Raw genomic sequence first — 22,247 nt, 5'->3', positions numbered from 1 at the left:
AGCTAGGAACGTTTTAGTCTTGTTCCATTGAACATGTCAAAAAGGTCTGGCGCATACATAATATTAAGTGACAAGAGGTTAGTGGTAACATCACACAAACTCTTCAAAAAAAAACAAAAACCCACATTATGGTTTTGTATAATGTGTGAACCAAGCCAATATAATAGTTAACAAAGGTTTATTTTTCATTTTATGGACATTCAGGAATGCTTTGTTTTGTCTAAGAAACCACTGTCGTAAGTCCCAGATTTATGAGGAAAGGGTATGTAAAAGCCAAGGAAGGCACTTAAAATCTGATGTGAGGAAAAAGTTATAAAGTGGATTGCCAGGAGTGGAACAGGAAGTCGGCAGCAGGAAAAATGAATTAGTCATTGTCCCTCCCAAGTCTTTCCACATATTATGTAAAGAAGATTTTCTGAAGAACTATCTTGCCTCAAGGGAAGGGGTGAAGAAGCAGATTAAGCTGGACGCCAACAGCAGGGGGGAAGAGAAAAAAAATGGAATAAATGTGTGGGATGGGGGGGGAAGAAAAGACCGGACATCAATGAAGCCAGCACAGAGAATAAATACGTAATTAACTGGTGAACAATGCATGATGATTTTGAGCAACCAGACATGATGGTTTTTCTCCACCCTCCACAATTCCAGTCATTTATCTCCTGTTTTTCAATCTTCAGAGCCGGAAAAAATACATTTAGAGGGAAAAATACAATTAGCGGGAATTTTCTTGGTGGAGAGGATGGTTATGGGAGAAGAGAAAGCAGAGCAAACCTGTCCCTACCAAGGACATAATGACATACGAACGTAATGGAGTCTCCACATTATCACCCAACGGTTGTGAAATGGTCAGTCATGCAATCAACCAGATTATGCAGAAGTCACCACTCTATAAAGCCTTAGTACAGTGGTTCTCAACCTTTATAGTGCTGTGACCCCTTTAATACAATTCCCCACGATGTGGCGACCCCTTTAATACAATTCCCCACGATGTGGCAACCCCAACCGTAAAATTATTTTCGTTTTGAATTTATCGCGCCTGAAGCCGTATTGGCTAGCGATCTGAACTACTTGTGATTGCCTTGAGGACGGAGGCATTAAAGCGAAGACTCCTCCCCTATTAAGTTTATCGCGCCTGAAGCCAGATTACGGTAGCGATTGGGAGTGATTGCAGCTGGCTTGAGAGGGAGACATCAGAGCAAAGATTTCTCTCTTTTTTAATTCATCGCGCCTGAAGCCGAATTCGGCTAGCGATTTGAAGAGCCTGCAGTTGGCTTGTGAAGTCAATCATTGGAGCGCGATTCTTCGACTCACAAGTATACTTCCCATATTTCCGACGGTCTTAGGCGACCCCTGGCAAATCATCATTCGATCCCCAACAGGGTCGCGACCCACAGGTTGAGAACCGCTGCCTTAGTAAGACCACGCCTAGAATACTGTTTGGCTCACCACACTATAAAAAATGTTGAAACTCTAGAAAAAGTGCAGAGAAGAGTAACCAGGATGATTAGGGGATTGGAGGCTAAAACATATGAAGAACGATTACAGGAACTGGGCATGGCTAGTCTAGTGAAGAGAAGGACCACAGGAGACATGATAGTTATGTTCCAATATTTGAGAGGCTGCCACATAGAGGAAGGGGTCAAGCTATTTTCCAAGGCACCAGAAGGCCAGACAAGGAATAATGGATGGAAATCGACCAAGGAGAGATTCAACCTAGAAATAAGGAGAAATTTTCTGACAGTGAGAACAATCAACCAATGGAACAGCTTGCCTTCGGAAGTTGTGGGAGCTTCATCACTGGAGGCTTTTAAGAAGAGACTGGACTGCCATTTGTTAGAAATGGTGTAGGGTTTCCTGCTTGGGCGGGGAGTTGAATTAGACGACCTACAAGGTTCCTTCCAACACTGTTAATCTGGTGGGAATTCTCCCAAAGTGTTTTTTCAGGAGGCAACTGGACTTTCTGGTTTTCCTTTGAAGACCTTTCACTTCTCATCCAAGAAGCTTCTTGAGCTCTGAGTGCTAAAGAAGCTTCTTGGATGAGAAGGAAAATGTCTTCAAAGAAAAACAGGAAAGCCCAGCTGCCTCTTGAAAAAGTACCTTTGGGACAATCATGACTTGGATGATTGAGGATCTCCATGGTCATTAATCAAATGTGGCAGTCATAAAGCTAACATTGCAGACATTAAGTGAACCAATGGTTCATTATGGGTGTCCTTTTGCCGAAAACCAGAAGGGCCAATTTTTGCCAAGCCATGATAAATCATGGCCATGTGACTGCAAGAGTTTTCAAACGGTCATACAAGTGTTGCTGAGCTCCCAAAGTTCATGTCGCCATGAAAGGAGCCTGAATGTCAGGATTTCAAATCTGGATCCTAAATCCACTTTTTCAAGTGAATCATATTTTTTTATAAGTTTTTTATTTTTTTAACAAACATATACAAACAAACAAACATTACATTTTTTTTTTGAACAGCGTATTGGCCGAGTCATAAAGTTGTACAGAATTTATATATTTCACTTTTTGCCATAATATACTTTTGCTCTAATTTTAATTTTCTTTTCTTTGTTTCTGTTATATAACTAATCTTTCCATTCACCCTAATCTCCAGTCTTAAACAATTTTTCTCTTCTTTTTTTCCCCTCCTCTCATTGCTTCCTCCAAGTTAAAACCTTTTAGTTTGAAATCAATCCTCCTATTCAAATATTTTCCCATTACTCCCTTTTTATAACATAATATACTTTCAAGCATTTTCCCTAAATTTCATTGTTCCAATCACAAAAATTAATATTCATACAATTTTATATGCATAACCCAATTCCTTCCCTCTTTTCCCTTTCTTCCTTTAACAACTTATCCAAATACTAGTCAAATACATTACTACAATTGCTTAAATATATAACATTAAAATCATTCATTTCTATTTCTCAATTCCCATTTTTTTAAGTAAACCCGATTTTTCTGTTGCTTTTTAAACTAAATTAATCTTTACAATATAATATAATTTCAAATATTTTAGCTAAATTCCATATTTGCAATTAAAAACATGTCAAATATTCAATCTCATATGTTGCATTTACTACATTTCATTTATACGTATAAGTCTTACTTCAATTCTTTTATCATTCTAAGTAATTTTCCTGTTCCAATCACAAATATTAATGTTCATACAATTTTACACATATAATATTAAGATCATTCATTTCTATTTCTCATAAGTCAATCATAATTTTGAACGATGGCTAAATAACTAGTTTTAAGTCAAGAATTACTTGCGTTCAATGAGGCGTATCACTAAACATCATTTGATAATGAATACTAGCTGGTCACAACCAATTTTGCTTAGATGGATCGTTTCAAAAATCTTGAGGGGGAAAAAAAGTTAATTCATGAAATCTTTGTACCCCAAAACCATGAACCATGCAAATATAGGTAGTCCTCAACTTACAGTCATTTGTTTAGTGACTGTTTGAAGTTACAACTTTGTTCAACAAGTTCAAACAGCTTTGAAAAAGGTGACTTATGACCATTTATGGAGATTCTCAGTCATCCAGGTCATGGTTGTTCCAAAGATGCTTTTTCAAAAGGCAACTGGATTTTGTTTTTCCTGGAAAACATTTCGCTTCTCATCCAAGAAGTTTCTTCAGTTCTGGCCTGAAGGAAGCTTCTTGGATGAGAAGCAAAACGTCTTTCAGGGAAAACAAAGAAGCTCCTTTGGGACTTATAATTGTATTTCACAGTTACGACAATTGTAGCATCCCTACGGTCACATGACAGGGCTTGGCAACTGTCTCATATTTATGACGGTTGCAATATCCCAAGGTCATGTGATTGCCTTTTGTGACCTTCTGACAAGCAAAGTCAATGGGGAAGCCATTAAGCTTCACTTAATAACCATGTTACTAATAGAACAACTGCAGTGCTTCCCTTAACAAGTGTCGTAAAATGGGGCAACACTCACTTAACAATTAGCTACGGAAAATTCAAGCTCAGTTGTGGTCGCAAGTAGAGGACTACCTGTACAGGGAAACTTCAGTCCAACAATGTATACTTCTTCTATTTCGCATGCAGTTCTCATCAAACAACTTAAGGAAAGGAGAGGGGAACTTTTCAATAGGAGAACATAAGTGTGAAGCAGAACCAGCAAACAGTGAGTTAGCTATCATTACATTCAGCAGTTCAAATACAGTTAGCTCAACTTTAAATAAAGGAGGGGGGAGGATTTTGTGAAGGCAAGCACACTATTCTTAAAGCAACGTAATGGACTGATTGACAAAGATCAAGCTAAAAATATACTCTTTTTGGTTCATCTTAGTGCTTATGACTTAACATTTAACCATATTTTTTTCCAATGAAGCATAATTAAACTATGCTTAGCCCAACGCATAAACCCAGTCTCTATCTGTACTGAATAAATGTAAGAGGATTATTGATCAGACATTCTTTTTTTGTGACCCTCCAAAAAAATCCTTCCCCTCTTCTCCAAGCAAAAGAACATACAGGGAAACAAGTTACTGTTGCTACTAGTAGTTGTACTATTTTGTCTTGCCTTTCCAGATAACGTTACTTCAAAAGTAACTTTTCAGAAATAAAAATAACTGAAAAGAAAGCTGCGATAAAAATTATTTAAAATCAAACCAATGTCTAGGATCCTTCCCACGCAATTCTTTTTACTAAAGATAGTCCAGTCCAGTAGATTTCTGGTATTTCCCCTGTTTTTTTCGCAGGAGAAATACCATCCCTTCCTACACGTGATGAAAATACTCACCCATTCATACACCTGGTGGGTATCCCTGTCCCCGCAACTATAAAAACTGGATTTATACAGATAATCCTCAAGTTACAACTGTTCATTTAGTGACCATTCAAAGAGTGGTGCAGCGGCCTACAGGTGGAGCTCTTGCCTCGCAATCAGGAGGCTGTGAGTTCGATCCTAGGTAGAGGCAGATATTTTTCTCTCTGGGCACACTGAGACTATATCTGCTGAACAAAACTCCGCATTGGCGACAAGAAAGGCATCCAGCCATTAAAACACTCTGCTAGCTCCATTCAGTTGCCCAGACTCCACCCCGCAAAGGATTATGGGGTTGTTAAATGAAGATGATTTAGTGACCGTTCAACGTTACAACTTCATTGAAAAAGTGATTTATGGCCATTTTTGACACAATCATTGTAGCATCCCCATGGTCACATGATTTACATTCATATGCTTGACAACTGACTCGCATTTATGATGGTTTCAGTGTCCCCCCCCCCCCCGGAGTCATGTGATTCCTGTCAGGTCTGGAAGCCATCTTTTGCACTGGATCTTTAGGCCTGCCACATTTACTACTGTGGGAAACTGGGAGGGGGGATTGTATGGAACAAGGGTGATATATAGTCATAACATTCCTTTCTCAGAGAGTCAAGGACATCTTACCCTGCACCTGGAGAGGTGTGGCTGGGAGGCATCTCCAGTGGGGATGGTGCTTTGATTGGACCATGTGATGAACTTGTGGGTGCTGGGCAAGGACTTGGACTTTCCTTTGGGTGGGGAAAACTCAAATCTGAAAGTTTCCAGGTTCGGGTCTTCCCAGATGTGCCAATATGACATCTCTAATAAAATGGAACTTTGAGGAACTTCAAGCCTCGGAGTGTTTTTTTCGTTGGGGGTGCTACTTGGAATCCTGACCATTTGCCTTTTGCGACCTTCTGACCAGCGAAAACAATGGCAAAACCACATTCACTTCACACACACACACACACACACGTGTGTTCCTAATTTAACAACTGCAGTGATTCACACAACAAATGTGGCAAGAAAAGCCGTAAAATGGAACAAAACTCACTCAGGAAAATTCTCACTTAACAACATAAATTTTGGGTTCAATTGTTGAGGACTACCTGTACAAATAGGCCCAAGTAAACTAAAATGGAAACGTGTGCTGTAGAGCAGGGGTCTCCAACCTTGGCAGCTTTAAGCTTTGCTGGCTGGGGAATTCAGCGAGTTGAAGTCCGCCAGGCTTAAAGCTGCCAAGGTTGGAGACCCCTGCTGTAGAGTAGTGGTCCGACTATAATTCCAGTCATAGAAAACATCTGAATTGAGGGTACTTCAGATAACCACAACAAGAGCACCACTAAAGGTTGTAAGAACTTCTACAAAAACCATTGTTGGTTGTTTCTTACTAAATAAAGTAGCAAAGCACTTTTCTGTCACTCTTTTTTTCCAGAACCCTGTTCTTCCATTTTATAATTGTTATTTTAGTATTCATAGCACAAGTGCACCAGGAGCTTTACATAATTTTCTACCATAGAGGATAAGAGAGATTGACAATTAATATGTTACAAACAGGATAACTTAAATTCATAACGAGCCTGGCATCCTTCATTGTGCTCATACTAATTTTGTTTTACTGCCACCTCAGATGTTATCAGACAGCTTATTTTTCGTCCGAACACAGAATTTCAATGTTCATTTCTATCCGAGGCCAATCTTCAAAAGAAATTAAGCAAAATGGAATCAAGAATGATGCTACACAATCATAAAATGTCCCTGTTTAGAACAGACAAATTATATCTCTCTGTACATATATATCTGAATCTATTATTATCCTGCATAAGAGTCTATAGCAATGTTGGCTAACCTTTTCGGCACAGAGTACCAAAACAGGGTTGCGTGTGTGTGTGCTGGAGACTGGAAGAGCAGCCACCTGGTGCTCATGCGCACGCCGGGAAGATGGTCTTCCAGTTTCTAGCAGGCGCATGTGCACCAGCCACCTGGTTTTTCGGTTTCTGGCGTGCATGCACGCACAAAGACCAGTTGGCTGGTGCTCATGTGCGTGCAGGAAATTAGAAGATCATCCTCCCGGCGCATGCATGGGCTCCAGGTGGTTGCTCTTCCAGTTTCCAGTGCTCCCGCGCACGTGAACACCAGTTGGCCAGTGCGCCGGAACCTGGAAGAGCGAAGGGCAACAGCTCGGGTACCTGGACAGATGGTTCTGTGTGCCACTTCTGGCATGCGTGCCATAGGTTCGCCATCACAGGTCTACAGCAAATCAAAGAGGGATTTAAAAAATCAAAGGTCAAAACACTATAAAATCCCTGGATATATCTCACTGCTGCTTTATAAAGTGCAATTTTTCTTGCTCCGATTCTGAACCCAGAATTGGTCCTCATTTCTCCTGCAAAGGGTAAGTTTGATTTGTAAAGATAAATGGTAAATCTGATTTGGCACCTGCAATGTGAGTGGCATCTTTGTAACAGTTAAACATCAAACTTACAGGTTGTTTTACCTGTAAATCAGATTGCCTTACCGAATATGTCTGTGGTCGAATTAAGGCAAGGGTCAGATTAATGTGCAGATTAAGGCAAGGAAGGAAAAGTATGTCTATGGAAATTCTCAATCATCCAGGTCATGGTTGTACCAAAGGAGCTTTTCCAAAAGGCAGCTGGACTCTCTTGATTTTTTTTCCTTGAAAATTAAGGGAGTGAAGAAGCTTTTTGGATGAGAAGTAAAACGTTTTCAAGGAAAACATCAAGAAAGTCCAGTTGCCTTTTGGAAAAGCACCTTTGGGGCAAGAGAAATCCATAAATGGTGAGGAGGAAAACTGAAACTTTTGGCCGCATGCAATAATTTTTTCTCCTCCTCCTCCTCCTATCTTACATGTAAAGCACAAAATTGGGATTCTAGTGATTAAAGACACTGAACCAGGAACCAGAAGGCCATGAATTCTACCCCTGCCTTAAGTAGAAAGCCAGTTGGGAGACTTTGGCTTATGAAGAAGTCAATAGTGAACCGTTTCTGAAAAGGTTGCTAAGAAAGCTGCAAGGCCATATCCAAGGAATCATCAAGAATGCCTAAACAGCCCACACATAAAATCAAGATTCACACATCTTTTATCATTTGTCTGTACCTGACAGAATCATAGCAGCACTTTCATTTATGCACTTTTTCTCCAGTCATTTATTGTATTTTCATGTCATCTGTCTTCCCACCACAGGAGTTAGAAATCCTGCAGTCCCTGTGTAGACTGGAAATTTGAGCTGTCCATTCCGGAGCAGAATAAAGGTTGTAACTTGAATCCTCGAGTTACAACCACAATTGAGCCAAACATTTACGTTGTGAAGTGAAACATTTGTTCAGTGAGTTTTGCCCCATGTTGCAACCTTTCTTGCGACCGTTGAATCATTGCAGTTGTGAAATCAGTAACACGGTTGTTAAGTGAATCTGACTTCCTCGTTGACTTTGCTTATCAGAAGGTTGCAAAAGCTGATCACATGACCCCAGGACATTGTTACCGCCAAAAATATAAGCCAATTGCCAAGCGTCTGAACTTTGATCACGTGACCATGGGGATGCTGCAATGGTCATAAGTGTGGGAAAAACAGTTATAAGTCACCTTTTTCAGTGCCTGTAACTTTGAACGGCCACCAAATGAACCGTTGCAAGTCAAGAAATACCTGTACTTAGAAGCTGATGTGAACCAAGCAATGCAGGTAGTAAATATGCATTTAAACCTGCAACCAAAGAATCTGCTGTAACCTTCTATATTTTGGTGAGAAAATGTGCTTTAAAAAGCAGCATGCATTTCCTTAAGCCAACACTATCCCGTACACCAGGGGTGTCAAACTCCATTTCATTGAGGGCCATATCAAGCTTGTTTTGACCTCGGGGGGGGGGGGGTGGCACTTGTGTCGGGGGCGCCTGTGGTGGCCTGAGCACTCTGCCAGGAAAACTGACTCCCGACCTCTGTTTTCGGCTGTGATAGCCTCCTGCAACCCTCTGCCAGTAAAAATGGAGCTCGTGGAGGCCTCGGGCAGCCCTCCCAAGCTCTGTTTTCACTGGCAGAGGCACAGCGGGCCAGCCCTTTGCCGTTTCCAGGGCGACCCTGTGGGCCAGATCTAAGCACCCTGCAAGCCGGATCTGGGCCCTGGGCCTTGAGTTTGAAACCCTGCCATACACCTTTCCAAGGTAAAACAACCCATTTTTTTTTTAAATTTACAAAACATGCACTATTTCGCTACAAAGAAATCCAACCACTGATTTCTATTCGCATGCCAGGGCCAATTTATTAGCCATTATTAAATGACTTGGAGAGAGTCAGAGAGGAACTGAAGGCTCATTCTAAAACACCCAGTCATGAAGGTGGGAGAGGAAAACTTATCAGAGACAGACATCAAAACTCAACACATATACACACACATTCCAGGAGCTCAAAGGGGACTTTAATTGAATAGCGGCAAACAAAGAGAACTTGCAGATGATTGTGATTTATAACAAATTTGGTGTCAGAAGCACAAGTCCAAGCATACAATTATAGCCCATAAACATCATGCAGGGGAAATGGAAAAGAGACAACATAATCTTTAAACCTTCTCAATTAGCACTCTTAAAACCCTGAATAACTTGGGTTTCCCCTGCCAGCTAATCAACAAAATCAGGGCTAATTCTGTTCCATTCAGCTGCACACAAAATATGTGACATAGAAACAGGTATAAACAAAGCCAAAGGATAAAAAAAAATCACTTAAAGAACAGATTTGAAGTTACTGATAGTAAAAGTGATTTGCCCAGGAAGCAAGAAAATGTTGCGGAGAGCCGCATTTTTATTTTAGTGCGTTACCTTGTTCATTTTAACTGCTGTAACAAGCGTCTGCGTATTTGGTTTTTTAATATATTAGAGGGGATTTCAGTATTTGCTTCACTTTAGACATTATACCAATTTTATTTTCATGGCTATAAAGTTTGTTATATAAACATGTAAAACGTTTGGTAATGTTATTGTTTTTTCATTGTTAAGTGATAATTTAAGGCATTCAAGACTGCAACATTCCAAAAAGAGAAAAATAAGAAAATAGAACCTGCTTCTCTTTTGCACTCAAAGACGTAAGTTCTGTAGTGTAGTATTTTTCACCTGAAAAGATATCCTTCTCTGCAGCGGACCAGGATAGGGTTTCTTCCATTTGGGGGAAATTAATATCATCTGCAGACTCACCATATTCTCTAAATTAAATTATAAACCCTTTTCAACCTACATTGAACTTATCTATGGAGCTTCTCATCCAGGTCATTGCTGTCCCAAAGGTGCTTTTTCAAAAGGCAATTGGGCTTTGTTTTGCAGACGGGGAGGATAGAAGGATGAAAGGAATACAAATCCTTTCGTTCTCCAACCTTCAGTCAGAACTGAAGAAGCTTCTTGGATGAGAAGTGAAACGTCTTTAAAGAAAAACCAGAAAGTCCAGTTGCCTTTTGAAAAGGCAGCTTTGGATCTACCTAGAACTTACACCTGAAAGTTATTTCTATCTCTATGTAAGATCATCCATCAAAACCTAAATCTTCTTGGTTTCACAGTCAAGGGGATAATACCTAGCACACATTCACCATATACATGCAGAAGCTTTTGTACTATTGGCCCTTAGAAAGTAAACGTCTTAAAAATTAAAGCAGAATTAACGCATTAATTCAAAAGAAGAAAGTTTGGTTTTAAAATTCTTCCGCTATTATTCAAACACACCTAGGAGGACAGATGTTGCATAACAAATACACAAACAGCCCATTTCACAAAATTAAGCATTTTATTTTAATATGCCAGGTTGTCAGTCAGGAAACAGAAAGATAAGCAAGTGCAACTCTTTATTCATCTTGCTACAATATGAATCTATTCTGATTTATGTTGTTCCTACTCAAAGCCTTTTAGTCAGAGGTCTTCAAACTTGGCAGCTTTAAGACTTGTGGACTTCAACTCCCAGAATTCTCCAGCCAGCTCTGCTATGCTGGCTGGAGAATTCTGGGAGTTGAAGTCCACAAGTCTTAAAGCTGCCAAGTTTGAAGACCTCTGCTTTTAGTGGCTGTTTTTAGTCCTTCCCTCCCCCCCACAAAAAAAAATTAAAACCATGTCTTCTTTTTCAAGCCTGCAATTTCTTCACGTCTATTTTCCTACCCTTTTGTGCTTCAAACGTGTCTATTCTTGCTCGACCCGCTGTCTCCTATTCCTTAAAATTCCTCTGTGAACAACAGTGGATTTCTGGAACACTATTTTGAATTCCAACACTCCTGTTAGATATTATGCAAAGCCGTAGAGTTTAAAAAAGTAAATCCTATGAAAATAAAAGAGGTAGAGCAGCCTTTTTTTCAATAATCTACAAAACTCTTTAAAAAGCAGAGAATTACACAACTAAAGAGGTACAATGAAATCTATTACTTGATTCAAGTTTGTGGCAGTGAAGTTAGAAAGCTGCTCAAGGAATCTGAATCCGAGACTTGACGATCACAAAGTATACATTCTTCCCCTAAGCCATTATTTAAACGCAGGCAGAATATTCTGATCCACCACTGAGGTTTTACAATACTTACTGTACGTTTTTCTTCACTCAACATATTATGCAGGCAGATAGAGCATAATTTAAAGCTATGCTTAATAAGTTAATTCTTAATGTTTAGAGAAAACCTTCAGCTGATCAGTGGCTACTTATTACCATTACTCCCTCTATGCCAGTCTACGGACAAAATATATTACACATTGGTAGATTAATTTACAACAGACTAGACACTATTTAACTATATTCGCTGAATGAAGCTAGCAGAATTATTACCAGAGGCCTTAAACCTACCCTTCTACATAAGATCTACTACCTAGCTGGCATTGTCCCAATTGCTGTCCATAGAGAAGCAACAGCAGAGATTCAAATCATCAATGTCTAGACAACACGCTTTCTATGGCCTACAACCAACAGAGACTAGAATCCAGGAAAAGCTTCCTTAGGTCGATGGAAGACTTTGAAGAATTTGAAAGCAGGGTGGACCTATGGAAAGCTACAAAGAACCAACACTGGATGGAACCAACAACAGCGGAACTGGTACGTGGGTCTGACGGAAGCCGGGAAGTCTGAAAAATGAATAGACTGCACAGGGGTACAAGATCCAGAGACACTCTAAGCCCATGATGGTGAACCTATGGCACGTGTGCCAGAGGTGGCACACAGCGCCCTTTCTGATGGCACGTGAGCCATCGCCCCAGTTCAGCTCTGCTGCGCATGTGTGCGCGCCTCCTGCCAGTTGGCTGTTCTTCGGGTTTCTGTCGCACATGCGCAGGTGTGCTTTGGGCACTCAATCTGGAAAAGGTTAGCCATCACTGCTCTAAACAAATGGGGCTAACTGCTGTTTTCAGTTCTTTGTGATTGTGATAACATGCCGACAACAACACATAAGTATACCTGTCCTCTGTGTCCCGATCTGAATACACTTGAGCACTTCATAGCAGCATGACAGAATACAATTGATGTTAATTTCTGGACAAAATCTGTTTAATTAATTTATACACACACACACTAATCTTGTGTTTTATATTTTAAATTTTATGTTATATAAACTGGTCTGACTGGGGGGAGAGAAGGGAAACAGGCCTGCCACTTCTGCCCGCACGGCCTGGTTCCAAACAGACCACAGCCCAATAGTGGGCTGGGGCCCAGGGGTTGGGGAATAACTGTTATATAGTATGCCTTATTTTAATTGTGATGCTTCTGCCATGAATAGACAACAAACTACATACATAGATGCATAGCTATTTATCTCCTTGTATGTTAACAGTATATTCATTGTAGCTAGTCATCGTACAACACTGAGAAAAAGAATGTAGGAAAAAAACCAGAAAAATTTCAAATTTGAACAAGCCACCTATCTCCCTTCATTATGCTAATCCACACCATTTGTGAATGCATCAGTTTTCCTACTATCAATGTTATTTCAGATATGCTGGACTTCAATCCCATCACCGCTGTTGTGACCAGCATAATTCCCAACCACCATAAATAAAGCTACTGTAGATATTTCCTCACAAACTTCATCACAAAAATCTATGCCACTGATTTCAGGCCTCCTCTACCGAAGGAACAGCCCTTGATTGTTTTATAATTTACCAATTAAGAACTTGACTCCTTCATATTCTTTACTCAATATCTTCCCACTGGAAAAAGGTTTATCATCAAGCACTTCTGTTTCAAACAATGTATTTGCCAATCTTCTCACTACAGCCCTCCAGAGTATTCCTAAGAGGGCAAAATTACAAAATTCAAGGAATCCCCAAGATCAGATCTATAGATTTCAGCTGGGAGGTAAAAAGAACACAGACTGTGTAACTTGATATTACCCGTGTGATTTGTTTTGATACTAAGTCTTGGCTTAGCATTACATGATAACCAACCTCTGTTGTCTTCTCAACCAACCAGTCAAAACCAAACCATCCCTTATAATTATAGATGAAATAGGTACTGAAGTCTATTGTTGTTAACATCTGTTGTCTTCTCTTAATCTTTGTGATTTAAAAATATAATTTGATTTTTTTACAATCTTGTACATGATCCAGAGTCACTTTTTGAGAGGTGGCTATATAAATTTGATGGATAAAATAAGAAGGCCAGTATCATTTCTGCCCTGGAGTCAACCCTTTAAAATGCTGGTCAATTCACCATATAATGTATTTTTCAGAGTATTAGACACACTTTTTCCCCCCTAAAAGAGGGTGAAAATTTGGGTGCATCTTATACACCAAATGTAGCCCCACACATCCTCCAACCCCCACCCTTTAGCTTCAACCTCCCAGCAATTTACCTCCTTGCAGCTTCAGCACCACCTGATTAGCATAAGCAACTAATTGTCAGTTGGATCAGCCTCCCAACCCTCAGCTGTTTTAGGCTGCAGGGATTGCCACTGCCTATTACTGGGCAGGCCTCCACTTTTTGCTGCCAGGAGGCAAATTGCTAGGAGGCAGGTTTTTTTTTTCTTGTACTAATCAGGCTGTGCTGAAAATGAAAATGAAACTAAGGCAGGCTGTTGGCTGTTTGCTGCAAGGAGGCAGAGGCAGATTTTTTCTCTTGTTTTCCTCCCCAAAAAAGGTAGGTGCGTCTTATAGTCCAGAATGTCTTATACTCCGAAAAATACAGTACTCTTGAAGCACCTCTTAGGTAAAGATTTCCCCCATCCAATCATCTCCGGCTCTTGGGGGAGATGCTCATTTCTGTTTCTTAGCATTGTCTGAAGATATTTCTGTTGTCATGTGGCCAGCATGACTATGCACCAAGGTGCACAGAACAGTTACAGAATAACAGAAAAACAGAGTTGGAAGGTATCATGAAGATCTTCTAGTCCAACCTCCTATACCATTCCAAACAAGTGGCTATCCAAGTGTCTATATAAAAAATGTCCAGTGATGGAGCACCCACAACTTCTGGAGGCAAGTCATTCCACTGATTAACTGTTCTGTCATGAATTTTTTCCTTAGTTCTAGGTTCTCTCCTTAACTAGTTTTCATCCATTGTTTCTTGTCTCGTCTTCTGGTGCTTTGGAAAACAGGTTGACCTTCTCTTCGTTGTGGCAATCCCTCAAATATTGGAACGATGCTATCATGTCATGTTACCTTTATTCCAAAGTGGTACCTATTTGTCTATTCTCATTTTGCATGCTCTCAAACTGCTAGGATCTGGAGCAAGTAATGGGAGCTCACCCCATGACGCGGCAGTTGGGTCTGAAATTCAGAAAAATTGCATGAAAGGGTCAGTACCTTCTCACTCCAGATCTTTCCACTTCTTACTTCCAGGTAAGATGTTAAAAAAACAGAGGATATTTCACTGACTTTCACTGCCAAAATATTAACTTTCTGAGTATATATTCACTCTATTCTTGGGAAGGTCAATAGTCCATTTTAAACCAGTCACATTTTTCTGAAGTTACAACTACAAGCCAATCAAGCTCCTTTCATGATCACCACCTGCATAGTTTTTTTAAAAAAATTATTATCTTAGTTCAAGCCCAATAAGAGAAAATACCAGGATCCAGAGTAGCATCATTACCTACTAGATGGGCCAACTATTTAAAAAATTCTCTGGCCACACAAATGAGAAAGACCCTTAATGCAGTTCTTTAGTTAAGCTGGAATGTTTTGCAAGGCATCCTAGCAATTTTCAAATCAAAATATGTATCTGTGTTTGTTACAGACAAGCTCAACCAAAGTTTTCTTACCTTGACGAAAAATGATAACAAAGCCAGGTTTGAATACTAGGCAAAATTCTGTGGCTGGACTCACGCTTTCAATAAGCCATAAAGTGCTTTGCTGGGCTTTGGCTTAGCTTGCTGTAAAAGTTGTGATTTATAAAGACTATCTTATTGATTAGCATGTTGGGCAAACTCAGCCTGCTGCAACCTATAAATTTTGGTTACAAAGCCTGTGATTTAGTTTTTTTCAACAAGCAGCATTACCTGGCCAGCTCTGTCTTAACTTCTTAATCAATCAGGGGAGGCCCAGTTAGTAAAAGAGAGACCAGCAGAAAATTCCAGACTGTGGGAAAATGGAAGCAAAAGTTGGAAGCCAATGCAATGGCAGATTGCTTCCATACCATTGCTATGAAAATTGCAAACAAGCTCAACTTGACCATTAATAAAGCCAGTTGCCATTAAACTCGTTCATAATGCTGTCACATTTCACAAGTAATGTAAAAACCCAGTCAAATTTCAAAGGATTTAAAAGCATCCTAATCAAAGTATCCTAATCAAAGTAACTTAATTTATTTCAGCCAGCATCAGCTTTATCTGCTGAGATGTATAACTTCAAGGAAAATTAATTAGTCTGCTCCTGCAGATGGGTTTTTTTAATAGAACTTGGAAAGATTAAGCTAAAACACGTCAAACGTTCTTGAACACACTGTAAAAAGGTAGTGGGCTTATTAGAAAAAGGGGTAGGGTAGGAGGGAACAGATGGAAGGGAAAAAATGTGGGACATTCAGCACTTTCTCTAAACTACATTTTATTGCAATTAACTTGCTAAATTCAGTTTTCTTCCCCTTATCCCTTTTTGCCAATGGAATATGCAAAACAGATTTCACAAAAAATTCAAACATTCTGACTCCATCCAGGTTATTGAGAAACAGATTCTGCTTCCTCTAAAATCTGTTTAGATTTAAATTCAGAGAAGCACAAATAAGGCTGCAGACTAACATGAGGGGCGTTTTTAAAGAGAGACAGAGTAAAAGAGAATCGACATTTTTATTTTTTAACCCAAACAGCCATTCATGGCTGATTTTGCCAAGCTCCCAGACCAGAAGACTACTTGCTAAATATTTGAACTCCTGTCTTGCACAGAGATCAAGCTAAGATTAATTACTCAGGAAAGTGAAGATCAAGTATCACAGGAAACTGAGAGGCAAGTAAGTACCTGATTTATTTAGGTGCATCTGAACAACAACAACAAAAAAGACATTTCGAAGCTGTGGCTGGTTCCAAAAATGAGAATTGTCTTACTGGAATGGACATCCTACATCCAAACAAGTAGCCAGCTATTTTGGCATCGCAATACACAGCAATGTTTACCATCCACCTCAGGTAATTAGATATATACTGCCCCTGTCCATTGAGGCTCCACACTGCTGATGTGTCTATTTGCAATTAAGAGAAATTGAGTGCAGAGTCATAATCTGCCTGCTTTTTAAAAAGAAACATTAACACTTCTATGGTTTTAATGGGATGGTTCATACCAAAATATTCTCTAAAATGACTTGTTTTACTTTTCACCCTATTAAAAATCTTAATAAATAACACATTTGTACATAAGAACAGATATAATGTGCTTCTAAAGGATTCTGGAAGTCATGCTTCAAGACATTATCAGATCAGATTTCATATATAGTCCAGGCTAGTAAAGGCTTCAATAGAAGATAGAAAAAGGCAGAGAAAGAAAAGGATGTAAGCTCCTGCAAGCCATCGTCTTGCACCCCAAAATACAGCCTAATTTCACATTTTTTATGAAAACTTGCATGCAGTGCGGTGAACATAAGCAACTGTAGAACTGTAGAACTACTGTATGCGAACCAAACTTTTCTCGCAATTCAATGCAATGTGATCAAGTCGGCCATTCTACGGCCATATGGCAACGTGGGAGCTGGTTTTGTGCAAGATGCTATTTTATTAGTTGGCTGTTAAACAGGAAAGTAGTCCACTTTGAAGCAATGCAGTGGTCCCCTCACGACCTTCAGTTGCAAAAAGGACAACTGGCTTCATGTAGCCCAACGGATAGTTGTCAGAAAAACTCCTGGGTGCCAAAGCTGTCTGTACAAGTGTGTCCGCATGTTTTCATAAAAAAACAAATAGGTAGTTAAAAAATATCTTTAATGATCAGCCTCTTAGGGAAAAGGTATCCCTACCTGGCCTTACCTCCTATTTGAACCACCTTGTGTGCGGATGGTCTCCTCACAGGCAGCCATTTTGTGAAAGCAGCCACATTGGATGCTCAGATTTTCAACACCATCCTTGGCTGAAAAAATAAGGCTCTAAGAAGCATGCATTTTCCATCTTGAAAGAACTTAGCTGATCATCCATTTTTTCAGGCATTTCTAGTAAAGAAAAGAAGGTAGATCAAGCCCAACTGCTGGTGACTTCCTGAACCCATCCATGTTTTCTTTCAAAAACATTGTGGACTTGTCCAGAGAGTCACAAGACTGATCTGAAGACTCACACATGGACAGGGAGAAACAGTCTATCAGTCTCTTCTTTCAGGATTTGTCAAATTCCCCACCTAAATGGATTTCCCTGGAGTTGTCCCATCTAAGCATTAACCAAATCTAACTCTGCTTAGTTTTTCCTGACAGCAATTAAAATTGACCAGGAACATCTCCCCACTGTGATATACTGACTAAACTGTTTTGACTAGAAACAGGAAGCGTCAAGCTTAAATTCTCCCTAAATTTTGGAAACCTGCTGGAAGGCTTGGTCAAGTCATTGTCTCTCGGTCTAACCTATCCTGGAAGGTAGCAATATGTTACAAGGAGTCCCAGAGAAAAAGGGGGGAAAAATTTAAGAAATACTTTAAAGTGACAGCTCATTTGCAAGGACTGCAATCTAACTTTTAGACATTTCGGCAATTCTGATATGAAATATAGTTCTGTTTTAGTGAACCTCTAAGCAGATCTTGATGTATTCTGCTTTAGAACAATATGTACATATGTAATTGAAGTTCCCAATTTCCGTGTACAGTGGGTTTCTTTAACACAGGGATCTTAACTCTGCAAACACAGCTGTGATCAGCATTTAAACTTAACTAATTAGTTTCAAACAGATTCATTATCACTAAAACCCTTCCTGGCCTGCCTTGCAAATCTGTTGTGTCAGCAGCTTCACAGTTAAAAAAAAAAGTCATACAATTTGTGAGCTATTTTTAAAAAGAAGAATAGCAAACAAGTGCACAATCCTGTTCATGCCAAGAAAATCAAATTTGGGATGTCAAGAGAGTTCATATGGATCTGTTCTTGCAGCATCTCTGATGTAACCCTAGCTTGTTTCCAAATTGCAGTGCAACCTAGTAGTGTGTAGGTCTGAAGAGTGAGCTCTGGGCAAGTCAGAAAGCTGGTTAACATACTCTGGCAATAAAGTACTCTACAGAATATACAATATCTATCTGCTATCCAAAGTAACTCCGCAGAATTAATTTCAAAGAGAAATGAGAGTGTCACAGAATGGAAAAACCACAGGAAATGTTTATATCAGTGGAAATAGCTGTCAACATGGAAAAACATATGTAAAGGGCTTGAGGTTGGAGCAATTCCACACCTCATGTTGACTGAGGTTACAGCTTTTGCAGGAAAGAAAAATAAACGAGACAGTGATCGTTTGGACAGATCAACAGATCTAATTCCACAAAGGTGCTGAACACCTGAGATAAGATAACTGCTTCTGCAAAATACATGACTGCACATTTTAGCAGATACCCAGAATTGTCTTTCAGGCCATACTTATCAGGGTAAAAATGGAAAACGTTGAATTCTGAGATGGATGGGAAGAGTTTCACAAGCAAGGAAGTATAAAAGAGCCTCAGCTTTCCAATCCAAATACTCAACTGAGACACACAAAGCCCGAATGAGCAGTTAAAAGCAAGAAAAGATATAGCAGATTACACTGGGATTCAGAACCATTTTATTTAAAAGAAATTAATGGGGCATGCACTTGGTCCAAGGCATGAATATGAATCCCTGAACATTTGAGAAACTCACAGCGCAATCCTGCACACCTTTTGCTCTCAACAGTGACTCTGTGTCCTTGGCCGCCTCTTTAAAAATAATAATAATCAAGTATCACAGGTGAAATCCCCAATTGGAGGAGATACACAGGAAGCCACCCCAGTTCCGTACGTAAACTGAAATAGTATGTCCACCAACTTACCTACTTACCCCGCAAACAACAAACTTGCAATGTTGCACCTGCTTTTTTTTTTCAGCTCACAATCGAACAAATTGTACCGAGAGAATCAGGAAGAAGGGTGGGGGGGGGGTCAAATAAATAATGAATTGCATCTCTAACAGGCCCACGAAGGACCTGTGATGTAGCTGGAGTTTTGTTTTTTTTTAATTAAAAAAAGAAGACAAAAAGGAAGCCAGGAAGGGGGGGAGATGGAGAACTGCCTAGAACATTTGCAAGGCATTAATCTGTCACTGCTACCCCAGCCACGTGTGCGAAAAAGAGAAGGAAAGCAAGGAGAGAGGCCAAAGCGCCTTCACTTACTTTTCATACTCGGCGTTGTCCCTATCACACCGAGCATCCTTGTGCTTCTGCCAATCTTTGCCATGCTTGCAGGTAGTCAACAGGACAACATCTTCCCCATTATGGACATGATATAAGGCATTCCTGGTGTCTGATCCTATCCCAGTTAGGTACCTTTTCCCCTTGAACACCAACATATACTTCCTCAGAGGGGGGATGGTGTTAAACTTCAAGAAGCCTCTCTCGCCTCCTGTCCTTGGGTGATCTTTAGAAAAAAGAGGGATGGAGACGTCAAACTTGGGCCGGAAGTTTTCCGTACTGATGCTGGCCTTGGCCAGCATGGCCTGGCCAATGTCGAAGCCCACGTCCTCGGTGTAGTCAGGCCAGGTGCCGGAATATAAGTTAAAAACTAAATGATTCCTCCCGTTGTTCCACAAATGGAGGCTTTGCACTTTGGAGCGCAGGTTGTGCACGTACTGAGGGGAGAGCTGGTCTCGGTCTAAGGTGTCCAAGCCGAGGACGAAGAGGCAAGCTTGGCTGGGGTCCGAAGTATAAAAGCGGGAGCCTTCGATGGCGGCCAGGATGTTTTGGTAACTCTCGGCGATCTTCTCCCCTTTCTGTTGCGGGTAGACGTAGACCTTGAAGCCGTTTTTTTTGCAAAGGGCGAAATCGAAGCAGGACTCCATGCGGCACTTCTTGCCCTTGTACACGCCGGCGTTGGCGTCGCGCTTCTGGCGAGGGGAAGCGTGCCGGTTGTAATCCTCGCTCTCCAGCTGATCCCAAGGCAGGAAAGGGCGCAGGGCGTCCGGGAATCGGGGCCAGTAGCGTTCGGGGCGCTGCAAGCCATTCTTGCCGCTGCTGCTGCTGCTACTGCGCGCCTCTCGCCTGCTTTGGCTCCTGGATGCTCTGAACTGCAAGCCGCCGAAGTAGAAGAGAAGGACGACGAAAGTGCCAGCCGAGAGGAGGGTGAAGTAGCGTTTTTTGGCCTGCATGTGTCCTATCTGGGTCAAGGGGATCGTCGACGATGAACACAAAGCTCGCCCAACTTCGCCAAGTGACACTTTCAGCTTGAGTCCGCCATTTTCCCGCCTGCCAAGACTTTAAACTCTCTTCTCCCACCTTCTCGGATTTCCTTTCCCAAAAGCTCGGGCTGATGCAGCGCATGTGGGCGATTTCGTTAACTTTCTCCCCTCTGGTCTTTCATCTTCGGGAGCTCGCCCTGGGAGGAAGGTGGTGGTGGGGTGGTGGTGGTTGGGGAAGAGAGGAGTGGGGTTTTTTGGGGGGTGGGGTGGGGGTGTTGGATAGAGAAACGAAGGAAAATGGAGGGAGCGAGGGAAGGAGGAGAGGGGCGAGGTGGGGGGGCTTAAAAAGGCAGGGAGGAAAAAAAAGAAGGCGAGGATGAGAAACCGGGGCAAAAGAAGCGAAGCCCGCCCAGCGTGGCTTTCCACCCAAAAAAAAAAAGAGGCTGGGAATTGGCTCGCAATGCAAAGAGGAGGAAGAGAAGACAAAGACAGCGGCGGCTCTCTGAACCTAAAAGAAAAAAGAGAGAGAGAGAGAAAGAGAGAGAGAGAGAAGCCGTCGAGTCCCGGGCTCCGGCTCTCCAATCTGCGGGTGCCAGACCGAGAAATCCGTCCCGCCCTCTCCTCTCTCTCTCTCTCTCTTCTTTCGCCTGCACACGCGTTACACACTCCACACACACACACAAACACCACACGCACACCAGAGAGAGCAAAGCAGCAACTTCAAGTCGGGCAAAACATCCCCCTGGAAGATCACAAACGCAAACAAACAAACCACCACAACAACAGAGGGGAAGGAAGAAGACAGGCAAGCCAAAGCCAAGCCGGTCGATCGGTCAGTCAGTCCGCTTAAATAAGCGCCCGGCTTTTTTTTTTCTCCCCCAAGAAGTCGGCGACGAGAGCGGCGAGCGAGAATCCGTTGAATGCAGGCTTGCCTGGGCTCGCTGAGACAAGAGCAACCGCCGGGATTACATCTTCCGGCCCCAGCACCGTAACCTTACGAATCCCTGCATTTCTCTCTCTCTCTCTTCTCTGTCTCTTTCTTTCCTTCTTTCTTTCTTTCTTTCGGTGCCTTCAGCACCGGCTGCAAAGCATGACGAGCCTGGGCTTCCGCACGCTTTCCTGCGATCTCGCTGCCTGTATGGCCCCAGGGATGGAAGCGAGCGAAAAGATCCTCCTCCTCCTCCTCCTTCCTTCCTTCCTTCTTCGCCGCCGCGGCTGCCGCTCCTGCCGCCGCCGCCGCCGCCTCTTCCACCGCCTCCTTTTAGCCCCCGCCCCTCTCAGCCATTCATTTCAGTTGAGCGGCGCGATCCACGCAAGCCCGGGAAACAGCCGAGACCGGGGGGGGTGGGGAGGGGAAAGGAGGGGGGAGAGAGAGAGAGGAGGAGGGAGGGAGGGAGGAGGACGCCGCCTGCTTCTCTGGCGACGCTGCCCGATGGCGGCGGCGGCGGCGGCGGCGTTCGATCTCCGAACGTTGCCCCGGTTCCGAATGTTAACACTTGCAACATTCCATTCCCCGACACCACGGCGCTGACCTCATCCATCCACGCAGCCCGCCGGCCGATTGGCTGGGCGTCACGTCCGGAGGGGGCGGTGCTTCCGCTGCACCCATTCATAACCCGCCGGGCCTGGGGAGGCGGTGTGTGGTGTTGGGGGGCGATGAGGTGGGGGGAGTGGATGGGAAGGAAAGACGGCTTTGCAGTGTCTTGGAGCAGCCGCTTCCCTCAGGCCCGTTG

General features: G+C 42.0%; 1 protein-coding gene across 1 annotated transcript in view; it reads right to left on the bottom strand.

Moving 5' to 3' along the window:
• EXT1 (exostosin glycosyltransferase 1) overlaps positions 1-22,011 on the bottom strand; it is a 363,437-nt gene extending 341,426 nt beyond the window's left edge. Inside the window, exon 1 of the mRNA XM_058178388.1 lies at positions 19,514-22,011. Within this exon, the coding sequence (XP_058034371.1) occupies positions 19,514-20,484 (971 nt within the window). The 5' untranslated portion in view covers positions 20,485-22,011. The remainder of the gene's footprint in view (positions 1-19,513) is intronic.
• Between the last annotated feature and the right edge of the window lie 236 nt (positions 22,012-22,247).

This window comes from Ahaetulla prasina, chromosome 3, assembly GCF_028640845.1.
Source record: "Ahaetulla prasina isolate Xishuangbanna chromosome 3, ASM2864084v1, whole genome shotgun sequence".
NCBI classification, from domain to species: domain Eukaryota; kingdom Metazoa; phylum Chordata; class Lepidosauria; order Squamata; family Colubridae; genus Ahaetulla; species Ahaetulla prasina.
Note: the sequence above shows the minus strand (reverse complement) of the source record. Positions and strands in the feature narration are given on the sequence as shown.